The sequence below is a fragment of the Arvicanthis niloticus genome, chromosome 24, assembly GCF_011762505.2.
Source record: "Arvicanthis niloticus isolate mArvNil1 chromosome 24, mArvNil1.pat.X, whole genome shotgun sequence".
Lineage (NCBI taxonomy): Eukaryota > Metazoa > Chordata > Mammalia > Rodentia > Muridae > Arvicanthis > Arvicanthis niloticus.
In genome coordinates this window covers 1,263,198-1,278,969 of record NC_133432.1, presented here as the reverse complement: position 1 = coordinate 1,278,969, position 15,772 = coordinate 1,263,198, and the positions used below count along the sequence as shown (strand labels likewise).

Sequence of the window (15,772 nt, the reverse complement as noted above, 5' to 3'; positions counted from 1 at the left end):
GTTCTTCCTCCTCTGTTGCTCCTGCTACAGCACTGTAAGGAAGGTGAGATCTGCCCCAACTGTCACTCACACCCCAGAATGAGGAAGGAGAAGGCTGACAGGATCCTCCCCTGTTGCTCCTGCTCCAACACTGTGAGGGAGGAAACCTCTGACAGGATTCTCTCCCACACTTCCTCATATTCTAGAGTGAGGGAGGCAGTGTCTGGCTGGATTCCTTGTCTCTCTTCACGTGCCAGAAGGAGGGAGGGAGGCAATGATGAATTCCCCACCCTGTTGCTTCTTGTACTCCAGAGTTTAGGGAGATGAAGCCTAACTGGATTTTCCCCTTGGACTATAATATCAAGACAGTGATGCACACCAGATGTATCAGACCACCTCCAACGGCAAATCCATGAGGGAGAGGATGTCTGTCAGGATCCTCTCCTCTGTGACTCCCTGTCCTCCAGGATAAGGGAAGCCTTGTCTGGCAGGACTCACCGGGTCAAAACACTTGGCTTGTTTCTACAGTGAGTGTTTTTTAAATTGTCATTGCAAGTGCTTGTATATAAGCCTTTGTGTGGGCTGCGTGTTCACTCATTTTGAAAAAAATCTGCCAGGAATAGGATGTCCAGATGATGCAGGAACTTCTTGCTTCTTCACAGGAGACAGCAGTTTTCCAAAGTGGCTTCTGCCAGCCAGGCATGAGCTTCTGTGTGCTCCCTGCCTACCCACCCCCCTTAAAGTATTACCTGTCTTCATTCTGGGCACCCTCATGGGTATGTGGTGGTGTCTCTGTCTCTTTTCAGCTGGGGTTTCTGGTTAGCCGTATGCTTTTTTAATGTGCTATCTGTTAAGTCAGCCCCATTAGTTAGCTGGGTTTTGGCAGCAGGGTTAACAGCTCTGGGTGATTCTAATAAAGGGGTTTGGGTATCAGCATCCTACAGGACTCAATCAAGCCGTCAAGCTTTGTTCCCCACTGTCTCTTGCACATCCGGAGCCTGGCATAAACTGTGGGAGATGTTTCCCATTGGGCCTCGGACTTCTTCTGATTTCTAAAATGTCACTCGCGAAGCATTTATCTTGCTACTAATTGGGATCATGAAATGAATCTCAAATGAAGAAAAATAACCTTCAGACTGTCACTCTCTGCTTCAATGAGCCCCTTGGGACCCATCTGTGGGCCTGTGCTTAGGGGAGCTCCATGCTTGTAGCCTTGCTGCAAAGCACAGAGCTGAGAGCCCTGCCTAGGAAATTGCTGCAGCCCAGGCAACTCCAAGATTCCTGGTCCATCGCAGAGAAAACGACCTTGTGGAGCTAAGAAGTTTGGGGAGATGGTACTTTGCCAGCTCTGGAAGCTCCTTAGTCTTAGCATTGTAAAACTATTTCCTCTGAGATGACGATTTTGTTTTCTTTTGCCTCCCCCCAAATGATTTCATCTCACAATGCTGAGATCTGGATTTACTACCCATAGCTCTTTGCCAGTCGAGAGGAGATGAGCAACGCATTTCAATGAACTAGTCCTTCAGTCTGCAGGGTCAAGCTGTGCACCAGCCTGGGAAGCCTCCAGGAGACCCTCCTACAGGAGCGGTGGCCCAAGGGATTGTAGTTGCTTGCAGCACTCTAGCTAGAAAATGCCATTTTTACCAGGAGGCAAGGAGGTCATCCCACCAAGTCCCACAGCCCTGTGGAGAGACAGGGCAAGGTGTATAACAGCACCCTGGGACCAGCAGGACCTGGAGATGTTCACTCATTCCAAAGACAGTTCTGGAACCCAGGTGGGTCCCCAGGAGAAAGTGGAGCAAGCCACCAGATGTGAAGGCACAGATTTCCCAGGGGCTCATCAGGTGGTGTGGTGGGAGGTGGGAGTTACCCGAGGAAGGCAGGTGAAAGAAAACTGGTTGAGCAGAATAATTCCTTTGGATGAATGGGGCTCCCAGATCTCATGAAATGGTCAAACTTCCTCTCCTCAAGTCTATAGAATCAATTCAAACTAAAAGAAAATGCTCCCCAGAGTAACGTGAGGTCCACATTACCATGAACACAGTCCCCAGCCATGGGCTGTCCTCTCTGACCATATCAGGGCTTCTCCATGGCTGCCTCCTCTGCTCTCCACTGCCATCTGCTTTACTGTGTCTCTATGTCTTTATCTCTCCCCCCCTGCCTCTCACAGTCTCTTTCCTCTTTGTCTCTATCTCTCTCTTTCCTCACTGTCTCTGTCCATCTCTCTCTGTCTCTCTCTGTCTCTGTGCTTTTATGTCTCTGACCTTCACTCTGTCTCTCTCAGTTGCCGTCTCTCAGTATTGTCTTGTTTTTCTGCTTCTGTCTCATTCTTTGTCACTCATTCAGCCTGTCTGTCTCTGCCTCTGCCTCTCCATTGCTGTCTCTTCTAGTCTCTCTCCGCGCTCTCTCCCTCTCTTCCTCTCTCTGCCTCTCCTCAAGATCACACAACCAGACCACAATCGAATCCAACCTGGTCATCATTCTGGATTTGGATCTGAGCCAGCCCTGTCCATGTTCCCTGACCATGGCTACTCTGTAATCTTGGCACACCCTGCCCCTGTGAGGTAGGCACACATTTTTTTTTTTTTTTTTTAAAATCTGGAGCCAGGCTGGGGCTTCTTCAAGGAAACATCCTCCCTCTGGTCCTGAGCCAGCGTTGATTGGAACCTTCCCACCTCCCACACTAACCCTGGCTCACCTGATGGGGGCTGACTCATCACCTCGGTCCAGCCAGTCCTGCGGAGGGATGATGTACATACACCACAGGCCCCAGTTGTAACCGTGGGCGGCGCTGGCATACTGCTGTACCTCAAACGTGCTGTACTTGATGTTGTCGATGGCTGGCAGGATGATGCGCCTCCGGTCCTCCTGGATCCGTGCAAGCGCAGGCTCAGCCCTGGGAAAGGTGCTGGCAATGAACAAGAGCCTCCCCGAACCTTTAGCAATCCAAGGAAGGAACCCCACTGGCCATGAGTTCAGACCCTGCAGCTGGACCTGATACCTAGCTGAGCACAGGACCCAGTCATGGCCAATTTGGACTACGAGGAATGGCTAACCCACAATACTGCCTTGACCCAAGCCTGGTCACCTCAGTCTTCTTGACTGGTCAGTGCTAGGCACAGGGACATCTGAAGGTTCTCCATGGGTCAGCTAGGGTCCTGGTGCTACACAGAGAGACTTCTTAGCCTAACCCTCCCCTCCCCTCTATTCCTGTACCTGTGGTAAATACGTCCATTTCCAAGTGTTAACTGAAGATCTGTTGTGGGCCACACTTATTGTAACAGATTGCATTCATAAAATTAAAAGAAAAAAAAATATCCATGCCTCACGCACGGTGCTTACATAAACTGCATGCAATGCACAGCCTACACAATAGACCATGGTTAGGGGGATGAGTGTGATGAGGCCTGGGTAGAGGGAGTGTGGGAGGGGAAAGGTACTATGGGAAACAGGAAGTAGTGAGTGGGGTGAACTCTGAGTTCTAGATGATATCCAGCAAGGAGTGCTCTGGGTACTGAGTGGGAGGACGTTAGGGAGTATGGATGGACAGTCTACACGGACAGAACAGCTTTGCCAGCTGTCTGCACATGCCCAGTATGCATGGGGGCGGGGCTATCAGGAGGCCATAGGAGAGAAGGGCAAGAGGCTGTCAGGAGGCCATAGGAGAGAAGGGCAAGAGAGACTCTAAAGGCAGAGATGAACGGCCAAAAGCAGCGGGTATTTGTTCCATGACATCAGCTGGGTCGTCGCCTGTGCGGTATCTTGGAGGTGACAGGGACAGGCCCTAGCCTTTAAAGACATATTATCTACCACAAGGACAAGGTCAAAGACATGTTATCTACCCACAAGGTAGAGGGATGTATCCAAACTGGGGTTCACCTAAGATCTGAGATTGAGGATCTGTGTGCTTCAGCAGTAGAAGGAGAAGAAGTCACAGCCATATAGGGGAGGACTCATTACCTTATCCTGCCAGGGGTAGCCTTGTCCCTCTGGGTGAGCCTCTGTTGACCTACCTCCTCATCAATGAATGAACAAAGCCCACCAGAGACATAGCAAATGCGTTTTCTGCCAACATGTAGGATCTGCAATAAAGGCCATGCTAGGAGCTATTTGCAGATAACGGGGTTTCCAATTATGAAAATAAGAGTCATATAGGTAAAAAAAAAAAAAGTTGCATTCTGACTGATAAATTCAGTTCTCCTAAGTGCCTAGTAAACTCGGGGCGCTGATGGTAGCCAGTGTAACTATTGTATGATGCACAACCCACACCACAGTAGGAGGAGACTCTAGTGGGAAGGTATCTGGTGACATATGATTGATGATATAGGATTTGAGGAGGTGACAGAAAGATGAGAAGAGCCGTATCACAGAGTGGCAGAGGAGGAAGGCATGGGGTACGGGGAGCAGGAGGCAGGACTGTCAAACACCTGTTGACATAACCAACCAAGTCATAGTCATACAATAGCTGAGACAGTTGGAGTATCACAGTAACTGTACAAGAAAAGCCGCCTCCAAGACATGACTGTCTGACAAACCAAACAGGGGTGAGTCAGGAAATGCTGTTCCACTACCAGGAGCTAAATATATCCTGAAACTCCCAGTACCCGGGGACCCTTGGTGGTTCTGGGACCACACATGGGTGGATAGTTCCACACACTCCTGCACTGAGCTCCTCTGCAGCTATCAGTCCCCCAACCCCCAGGTTGACACCATGACAAACTTCTCTATTTAAAAAATGAGTTGGTGACCTAGTGAGATGTCTCATAGGGGAGAGGTGCTTGCTGCCAAGCCTGAATTCGATCCCTGGGACCCATATGGTAGAAGGAGGGCATTGATCCTTCTAAGTTGTACTCTGATCTCGGCATGTACACTGTGGCGTGCTCGTGTGTATATGCTCACAATAAACAACAGAAAAAAAAAAAAACCAACTTAAAGTTCCTTTTTAAAGGTGGGACAAGGGCTGCAGAGATGGCTCAGTGGTTAAGAGCACTGTCTGTTCTTCCAAAGGTCTTGAGGTCAGTACCCAGCAATCACATGGTGGCTCATGGCTATCTATAATGAGATTTGGTGTCGTCTTCTGGCATGCAGGTGTACATGCAGATAGAGCACTCATATACATAAAATAAATATTTTTTTAAAACTCTTGAGTTTTTGTTTCTCTTGAAAATGGACAACTGGATGTTCCCTGGTGACCTGGCTCTGGGTGGGTCCTTCACTGTTGTCTTAGTTAGGGTCTTACTGCTGTGAACAGACACCAGGACCAAGGCAACTCTTATAAGGATGACATTTAATTGGGGCTAGCTCAGTCCATTATCATCAAGGCAAGAGCATGGCAGCATCCAGGCAGGCATGGTGCAGGAGGAGCTGAGAGTTCTACATCTTCATCTGAAGGCTGCTAGTGGACTTCCAGGCAGCTAGGGAGAGTCTCAAAGCCCACACCCACAGTGACACACGTACTCCAACAAGGCCACACCTCCTAATAGTGCCACTCCCTGGGCCAATCGTGTACAAACCATCACATTCCACTCTCTGACTCCTATAGGCTTGTTCAAACACATGAGTCTATGGGGGCCATACATACCCATAGCATAATAAAAAATACATTTAGTCCAACTTCCAAAGCTCCCATAGTCTAGAACAGTTCCAACAATGTTAAAAGCCGAAAGTTCAAAGATTACCGTAATCCCCAAAGCAAGACAGTAAACCAGCTGGGCAAACTCCAAACTCTGCATCTCTATGTCTGATGTCAAAGTGGTCTTCATATCTCTAGATCCTTTTTCATCTTTGTTGACTGCAACAATCTTCTTTCTCCTGGGCTGTTTTCACTCCCTGTTAGCAGCTTTCCTCAGCAGATAGCCCACGGCTCTGGCATCTGTAACATCTTGGGGTCTCCAAGGCAACTTCAATGCTACAGCTTCTCCTTTCAATGTCTGGGATCCACACATGATCTTCTGGGATCCTCTGAAGGGCCTGGGTCACTTCTCCAGCTCTGCCCTCTGTAGCACTCTAAGCTCAGGCTGATCCACTCCACTGCTGCTGCTGTTCCTGGTGATCATCCCATGGTACTGGCATCTCCAATACACTGGGGTCTTCAACTGCAACTAGGCTTCACCAATAGCATCTCATAGGTTCTCTTCATGGTGCCAAGCCTCAACTCCTTTGCATGTCCCTTTTAGTCCTGGGCTGTCAACCTTCACCAATGGCCTTCCGTGGCCTCTCACGGTGCCGAGCCTCAGCTGCTTTTCATGACCCCTTCATGCCTTCAAAACCAGTACCACCTGGGTGACTCTCAGACATCACCAAGTCCAGCTGCAGCACGAGGTACAATCTTGGCTATCTCTGGAACACAGCTTCTTTGTGCTGTCAGAAAACACTTCCCAGAAGATTTCACCTCAGTGATGCTGGTCTCTTCTTAATCACCACTAATTTCTTAGCCCCAGTTAAGCAGCATCAATTGTCCCAGTAGTCTCCTTCTTCTCTTGACTATCAAGTCAGAGCCACATGGCTGAAGCTGCCCAGGTCTGCTGCTTGCAGGAGCTGGAACACGGCCCCCTTGTTCTAGTACATTTTCACCAGCTTTCTGTGTTTCAACTCCTTCACTGCCTAAGCTTGGCTGTCCTGGAACTTGCTCCATAGACTGACTTTGAACTCAGAGATCTGCATGGCTCTGTCTCCTGATGTGTGCCACCACACCTGGACTTAAACTTTTCTTCACCTAGAACCAGCTCTGTCCTAGGCTGGTCTTAAACTCAGAAAACCACTTGCCTTTGCTTCCTGGGATTAAAGGTTTATATTACTATACCTGGACCTAAATTTAGCTGGGTTGGAACTTTCTCCAAGGTCGATACTCCCTTAATTCAATTTAATATCCTTGAACAAAGCATTCGGCTCCATTTCACTTCCTGGTGCTCCTTTAATACTCAAACCATATATTTTATATTTTTCCTTTCTCATCTTGCTACACTTGTTTAAAATGTTCTTCATGAGACTTAACCAGAGAACAAAGTCTGTGATGAGCATTTCTGAGACTTCCTTTGTCAAAGCAATTAATCTGAGTCTCTTCACCTCAGCCTCAGGCAGACTCTTCAGACAAGGGCAAACAGCAGCCACATTCTTCACCGAAGCAAAACAAAAACAGTCTTCACTCCATACACTGAAATTCTCCTCTGAAACCTCTTGGGCCAGGTCCTCACAATTCAAAACACTCTCAGCAACAAAGTCTTCCATATTCCTACTAGGATAGCCCATTAAGCCCCATTTAAAGCATTCCACCACTTTCCAAATCTGAAGTCCCCAAATCCACATTCTTCCAAACAGAAGCATGGTCAGGCCTATCACAGCAATACTTAACTCCTGGCACCAACTTCTGTCTTAGTTAGGGTTTTACTGCTGTGAACAGACACCATGATCAACGCAGTTCTTATAAGGATGACATGTAATTGGAGCTGGCTTACAGGTTCAGAGGTTCAGTCCATTATCATCAAGAAGGGAGCATGGCAGCATCCAGGCAGACAAAGAGGGTTGGAGGAGCTGAGAGTTCCACTTCTTGTTCTGACGGCAGTTAGCAGGAAGACTGACTTCCAGGCAGCTAGGATGAGGGTCTCAAAGCCCATGTCCACAGTGGCTACTCCAACAAGGCTATACCTCCTAATAGTGCCAGTCCCTGGGCTAAGCATATACAAACCATCACAACTGTGAACCCTGAGAGGCTCTAAGGTTCAGGTTTGGCATAGGGACATCCTGGCAGAGCCAATGACCAGGGTTCTAACAAGGGACAGTAGGCCATGTGAAAGCCAGCAGAGTAGTGCAGCCACACACTGAGGGACACTTGGCCACCAGGAGCTGAGAGAGGGCAAGACTCTCTGTAGAGCCTCAGAAGGACCAGCCCCAAAGCACCTTGATCCGAGTGCCCAAGCTGGGAGAGGACAAGCCCCAGTTATCTTCAGCAGCTAGTGAGGGGCTTTGGTGGTGGTGGCCTCAGGGCAGTACTGTTCCAGGCCACCTTCCCTCTGCCCCACCCTACTCCCTGCACCCCATGGTACCCACTCTCACCTCTCACATCTTGCCCTAAAGTGGTCTTGGCATCTTGGCTTATGGTCCCAGCTGCTCATGTGACATGCATATATGTGATAGCAGGTACCACTCTGTGATCTTGACAAGCACAGAGACTGAGTTCTAGAGCAGAGCCACAAGTAGGGATTCTAATGCCCTCTTCTCCATATGAGAAACAAAGACCACAGGAGACCTCAGCTGGCCACACCCATAGGCACACATAGATTTCCCACAGCCCACATAGATTTCCCACAGCCCACATAAATTTCCCACAGCCCACATAGATTAATAGCCAGGAACCCTGGTCACCAGAGGAGGGCATCACTGAAGCACCAATATCTCAGCTCCTGCCCAGGGTCAGCAGGAGGGACAAGCCCTTTCCTAGCAGCATGGGACAAGGAGCCAGCTCTGGCCCCACACCTCTGACATTGCTTCTTCAGGATGTGTCACTTGCTGGACAAAAGACACTCTCCTCAGGTCATCCTTTGCTAGACAAGCATGAGACATCCCTGGACAGAGATACTGGACCACTCAGCCCCTGTGAATGCCTTGGGCTTACACAGCCCTGCTCTGGTCTAAGGTCTCTGCACCTATGGACTGCAGGATCCCAATCCATACTGGAGGGATAGAGAGATTGCTCCTGTAATGGATGTCTTGCATACCTACTGGCTTATGACCACAGGATAGGGATGCTTCTTCAACTCAGGGCCGTAGGGCCCCATTGGTTTCTCATTTGAGCCCAATCCTTTCCCTGAATAAGAAGCAGTTTCTAGATCTAGAATTTCCCACAAGGTCCAGAAAATACTCCTTCTTATGCCAAATGGCTATCAGCAGAGACCATCTCTGGAAACCCCCAGAACACCCACCCCCGCCCAGCCTTATGTGCTGTCTGATCTGAATCCACACAGGACGTTCACACACCCCAGCCCTTACCAGCCAGTGTTGAATTCCACGTGGGCATCAAAGAAGCCAACGATGGGAGCCGTGGCCACCTTCCAACCCTGCAGCCGGGCACGGATCAGACCTTCCCGACGGCTGTTGCGCACAACCTTCACGAGGCCTGGGTATCTTTTGTGAACATACTGGTCCAGATTGAACTTGAGTTCCACTGAAGTAGAAAGACATGTGTGTTAGCATGCTGCACCGGCAAGAACCTGAGTCATATCTGAGATGTTTGAGCCCTGCTCCCAAACCAGAGTTTCAAAAAAGATACTGTGAAGTCACATTGGGTTGGGAGAGATCCAAAATACTGCGCGGGACCCCAGTCCTTTGAATCTGGGAAAGATAGCAAAGTCAAAAATAAAAACAACTCAGATCAAAGTGATCGAGGCAGCGTAGGAAGCAGGACCAGCAACTTCGCTACGGGCAAGAATGTAGACTCTGTGCAGATGAGGGTATGGTCAGCCAGATCTTTACACACAGGAATGAACTCCTGTGCAGATGAGGGGGCAGCCAGCAAGGTATCTCCACACAAGGGAGTCACTTGGTGATGATGAGATAGGACACCCTGATACTGCTACAATATGGAGGGACCATGACACAGTAAAAAGTGACACACACCAGACACTAACAGATACTGTGCTTGGTTGTCTTTGGGACATGTCTATAGGGGTCAAATTCACAGAGGGACAGTAGGAAGGTGCTGGCTGCTGGAGTAGGTAAGCAACTGGTTTCCATGAGAACGAGTTCAGTTTGGGATGATGAAAGAATTCTGTGGCCATAACATGGTCACCTATTCCTGGGATCCCAGAACTCAAGCATGTGAGGTAGGAGGATCTCTGTGAGTCTGGAATCGGCTTAGGCTATGTAATGAGTCCCAAGCTAGCCTGGGCTACAGAATGAGGCTCAAAATACCTTCCCCCACCAACAGTTCTGAGGTAGAGGTGTTGGTTGCCCAACATGGATATCCTCAATATCACTGAACCACACATTTGAAGATGGTTAAAATGGTAAATGGATAAGTTTCTAGATTGCGTTAGTTGAGGTGAGAGGCCCATTCTAACTGTGGTTGGCCATGGACAGGAGTCTCGGGCTAAACAAGACAGGAGAAGTGAGCTGAGAACCAGCACTGATCTTCTCTGCTTTCTGAACATGGATGTGACTAACTGCCTTCTGCACCTTCTGCCATGCCATCCCCATCATGATGTGCCATAACCTCAAACTGTCGACCAAAACAGGTCCTTCCTTAAGTTGATTTTGTCAGATACTTCGTCCCAGCAATCTGTAAAGTAACCAATGCAGGCAGTGGCCTTGAGAGGCAGGTGCCCAGAAAACTGTGTGCCAACAACACAAAGACAGAGCAAAGGGTCACAGCCCAGAACCCTGCGTGTTGCTGGCAGCAATCTAAGGTAGTTGTAGTATCTAGGTTAGGTGTTGGGTAACACCGCTAATTGTGAGGGCTTCTCGCTATTCGAGCATTGCCAAATATATAAAGCTATTGGATAATCTTTAAACAACTCAACTCTACGGCTTCAAGACCCTTGTTAGAAGCCATTAGCTGGGATGGCCACAGGAATCCATACACCCAAGAGCTGGTCCACAGCTGCAAAGCCGTGGCACTGCCCCTAAGGCAGCAAAGCCAGGTGCTTGTCACTCACCGTTGTCGCTGTTGTCATCCACCAGGATGACTTCCTTCAGGAGGTGGGAGGGTGTGTGGTTGACCACGCTGTGTACAGAACGCAGGATGACTGAAAGTGCTTCGTTGACAAAGATGAAGACCACGGAGATCTGGGGTAGGTCTTCGGAATATGTTATCTGTCTGCACCTGTGGGAGGCACCGGTGGTCACTGGGGGTACAGTGGGAAGCTGGGACTGAGGTGGTCACTGTGGGAGGCCAACCTGGCAGGTTCTAGACCCTTCAGCCGAAGGGCAGAAACAAGGCAGCCAATGGAAACCAAGAAATGCTACAAGAGAGCCAACCTTTGGAAGCTGCAGCTTCTCGTTCACTGAGCCTGTGCCTACTCACCTTACACCTTTTATACTGCAGGATGCTTAACGGGCTAGGGTTAGGGTTAGGGATTAGGGGTTAGAGTTAGGGATTAGGGGTTAGGGATTAAGGGTTAGGTTTAGGGTTAGGGATTAAGGGTTAGGGTTAGGGGTTAGGGTTAGAGATTAGGGTTATCGTTAATGTTAGAGGATAGATGTTCCTGAGGTTCATTGGGGGGTTCCTGTGCTGCTCACACTCTGTGTAGTTCCAGTGGTGTCCATGGTCTCATAGCAGGAGGAATAGGTTGTAGACCCTAGATAATCTGTATAGTCTCAGCTCAACTAGCACCTGACATCTGGGATTGATCCAGGCAGACAGTAACATAGGCCATGAGCAGCTGGGTACAACTGTCTAACAAGGTCTGCTGAGCTGGGGGGAGTGTGCAGGCGCCACCTGGCTGTTGGGAACAAATGTGCTGAGGTACCACCCACTAGAGTCTAGTGTGAGCAACGTAGGGAGGAAGCCTCATGCCTCTGGGAGTGCAGAGGGAAGCACAAAGCTGGGAGAACCAGGGCTCTGTGGTTGGAATCCAGGACCAGAGACAGTGAGCCTGTGATGAAGTTGTGTGGAGGAAGTCATGTTTCAAACAGAAGCAAACACAGCTAACAAATACACAGGGGTATTTGTGTACCCAAGGGCAGAGGCAGAAGGATCAGGCATTCAAGGTCGTCCTTGGCTATATAGCAAGTTCTAGCCAACTGAACATGCTAGCTAGTTTTATGTTAACTTGACACAAGATAGAGTTTTCATAGAACCATAATGTTGAAAATGTCTCCATGAGACTGGCCTGTAGGCAAGGCCATGGGATAGTGACTTGATTAATTATTGGTGTGGGAGGACCCAGATCATTGTGGGTGGAGCCATCCCTGGGCATGTGGTCCTGGGTTCTAAAACAAAGCAGGCTGAGAAGCTATTAGGAGCAAGCCAGTCAGCAGCACCCCTCCATGGGCTCCACATCAGTTCCTGCCTCCAGGTTCCCGCCCTGCTTGAGCTACTGCCCCCAGTTTCCCATTGACCCATTACCTGGAAGCTTAAGATGAAATAAACCCTTTTTCTCCAAGTTACTTTTGGTCATGGTGGTTTATCACATCCTAAGATACTGGGATACCTAACACTCTGTCTCAAAAAAAAATATCCAACTCAGGGGCTACAGAGATGGATGGTAGTTAAGACCACTAGCTGTTCTTCCAGAGGACCCAGGCTTGATTCCTAGCACCCACATGGTGGCTCACTGTTCTAGGGGATCTGATACCCTCTTTTGGCCTTCAAAAACATGAGAAATGCATGTGGTATGCAGACATATACATGCACATAATGTAGGCAGATCACCCATAAACATGAAATAAAATCCAAATAAGAAAGTGAAGGGAGCAAAGGAGGTCAGGTGGTTTACACTGGTAACCCCAGAACTCAGGAGGAGGAGGCAGGACGATCACCGTGAGTTTGAGGCTAGCCCGGATACACAGAGAATTCCAGGCGAATATGGGCTAGAATGAGATCCTATCTCAAAACAGCAACAAATAAATGGATGAAGGAAGAATCGAAACTCAGGAAAGTAGGTGAAGTGAGGACGGAGTCCACTGAAATCTGCACAGAAGTAAATAAGGTTTCCTTCCTAACGGGCAAGCCATTTAAAGTTAAACACACCTACCTTTGTGTGATACAGGATGCTACAGGAGAGATGTGCTGGGTGGGTACAACCTAACCCCTTCAGAAGTAAGAGTGCTTGCTAATGGGATCATGGGTGAATTGCAGCGTGACAATACTAGATGTAAGGGTAGATAGTACTGCAGGAGACAAAATGGCTATAAGCCCTTATCACCAAGGGGGGGAAAGACTGGAGGGGAGCTAGGGGGTCCCATCAAACAGCAGCATCCAGAACTAACTAATCACACTCATAGTAGCTCTGCTTCCAAGTGAAGCATATGAAGTCCTGTAGGTTAATGCTTCAAAGCAAATTCAGAGGACACAGATCAGCCTGTGGCACCAGGAACAGCAACATTCATTCCACATTCAGACTGAGAGAGTCGAAAGGGCTCTGGTGTCACTTGAGAACAAGCACAGCATTTGCTCACTCTTACTCTTTGCGGACTCAATCATTTCAGCCCAAGAGCCACAAATACCCCTGTTAGAGATGAGGACTCTTTCTCTCAGCTTCGGAAACCCAAGCCATCTGTGTCAGGAGCAGAGCACAGAAGGGACACCCCGTACACAGCATAGTTAAGGACCCAGCCTCCCCCAACAGTCACCGCCTTCACCGCCTGTGTGACTTTCAAGGGACAAGTGCTGTGTAACACCACATTGATATGAGCTGCATGTGCTCAGCTATGGAGATTTCATCACTCAGACAAACACTTCCTGACAAGAAGACCTAGGTCCATTTACCCGTGAAAGGAGAAAGTTGAATGCATGATTTTCATGAACTTGCAAAGCATGTAAAACAGAGAAAACATTAGCGGGCTTGCAGGAGCTGCAGCCACCCAGAAGGGACCCCATGCCTGTCTGTGGGAGGGGTATAACTGTTTCCTGCACCAGGAAACTGCAGGCGACTGTCACTGAGTCTGTCATTAGAGTCCCTGTCCTTATTACTGCTAAAGTTCATTCCTAAAGAGAAGATGCAGGATGAAAAAAAAAAAAAAGTCTATTTCTTCTTCTAAGGTCCCAACAACAAACAGGCACAATTCCACTCCAGTTCACGCTGGGGAACCAGCTGAGGTTTCATACAGAGTGCAGGTTACTTACAAGGCTGTGAACGCTACTCTCAAAGGCCACACTGGAAAGTCTTTCGTCAACAGGGATGCTGATTTCCCACAGCCTCAGATGAAGCCTCTTTCAGTCTTTGGTCTATATACTTTAACCCCTTCCTGGGGCCACGTGGAATCACAGCATACCAACAGGTGGTGGGAAGACACTAGATACTCAGGCAGCCATCTTGTAAGGCCTCTGTGAGTGGATGTAAGCAGTCAAGAAGCCCAGCTGGAATGATCTTTTGCACATGGGATGGTGGTTGGTTTGCTCCGAGGATGGTTATGTACAAGACTCACCCACCCAGCACACAGACCTCATGACTGTGTCCCTCACCCATGTCCTCTGTCAGGGTTTTCTCTCCTACTCCTTCATGAGAGGATGTTGGTGGACATCTAGGCCAAATATCATTTGAGCATCTGCAAAAGCCCTGCTATTGGGAAGCAGGGGCAGGATGGACTGTACTAATTCTCCTTCTGTTTCTGAGTTAGCTGTCAGGAAGCCCATGGATTTGGCCACAGACATGTGCACTTGCTCCAAAGAACCTTCTACCTGCAAGGACTGGTTTATTAAGGGGTGCGCTTTAAGAGTGTCCTGTTCCTGGTCCTCAGCCTGTCCAGGACTGTTGAGAGGGAGAGATACTATCTCCTGGACCATGGGGTCCAGCCTTGGCTCACTGCCTACACTGAGGAAGGCTAGACTCTTCTCACATTCGCCATCCACTGGGCCGGGAAGTGGGCACAGGACACTGTACCCCTGATCACCTGCAGAAGAGCCAGGGTCTCCCAGGAGTGGAAGGGTAATGGGCCCTGCCCAAACACTGATAAATGTCTGCCCTGCAGAAGCACTGTGTGAGATGGCATGCAGAATAGGACAGTGACTCCGCTTGCCAGAACCTGGCCTCATGGTCAGGAGACCCCAGGAGAGATGGTGGGAAGTGTCTTCATTCTGGCTTGCACCTAATTTTATAATTCTCTACAAGAAAGACCTAGTCAGAGAAAGACCTAGTCAGAGATAAAGACAAGGTATCAGAGAGTCAAAAAGAGAGAAAGACAGAGACAGAGGGAAATACAGAAAGAGAGAAAAACAGACGAACACAATAGACAGTGTCATGCAGTCCTTTAAACAAATACAGAAATGAGTAGCTACTGGCTTACACCTGTTTCACATACTCCTAAGCTTTTGCTGTTCCTCTTAGCTTCCATTTCATACATGTATATGTATATGTATATGTATATGTATATGTATATGTATATATGTATATGTATATGTATATGTATATTGGTTTTTTGAGACAGGGTTTCTCTGTGTAGCCGTGGCTGTCCTGGAACTCACTCTGTAGACCAGGCTGGCCTTGAACTCAGAAATCCACCTGCCTCTGCCTCCCAAGTGCCGGGATTATAGGCATGCGCCACCACTGCCCAGCCCATATCACATTTTGAAAACTCAGATATGACACAGAGCTGAATCCATTCCACCCCCGTTCTGCCCCCTCCTTTTGGACACTGATGTGGGCCTGACAAACATCTTTGCTACTGTGTATTACAGAGAGTTATGTGTCCTGTACCCTAGAGGTACCTTGTCCCTCTTCAGACAAATGATGGCTTACAATATGGAGTCAGTGTGGTACTCTGGGCTGCATGTATGAAAACTGTTCATGAGGTAATGTCTCAAGCACCCTGTGCCCCCTCCTAACCTTGGTTTTCCTAGAATACTATGTGAGCTGAAATAATGCCCAGGACCATTCAAGTCTCCAGGGCTCAGAGAAGAGAAGAATGAACTGTGACTCCATAGCAGCAGCGTGTACGGGAGCCAGAGGCTCCTCTCAACTTCAGTAGCATCATGTCAGTCAGAGAGGACATAAACCAGAGCTTGGATCTTCTCATGGCTAGCCACACTGCCTTTCTGGCCTGCCATACACCAGGGGGTGGTGGCTATGTCTTGTTCCCACTCCTGGGCTCAGTGTAGTGCCGTCCCCAAGCAGAATAAACCAGTGTGTTCAACCATAAG

At 48.7% G+C, this 15,772-nt stretch overlaps 1 protein-coding gene across 1 annotated transcript in view; it reads right to left on the bottom strand.

Moving 5' to 3' along the window:
• Galnt9 (polypeptide N-acetylgalactosaminyltransferase 9) overlaps positions 1-15,772 on the bottom strand; it is a 77,518-nt gene that overhangs the window by 22,166 nt on the left and 39,580 nt on the right. Inside the window, exons 3-5 of the mRNA XM_076922348.1 lie at positions 10,629-10,795; positions 8,965-9,139; positions 2,678-2,875 (exon numbers count right to left, since the gene is read on the bottom strand). Coding sequence (XP_076778463.1) covers positions 2,678-2,875; positions 8,965-9,139; positions 10,629-10,795 — 540 coding nt within the window. The remainder of the gene's footprint in view (positions 1-2,677; positions 2,876-8,964; positions 9,140-10,628; positions 10,796-15,772) is intronic.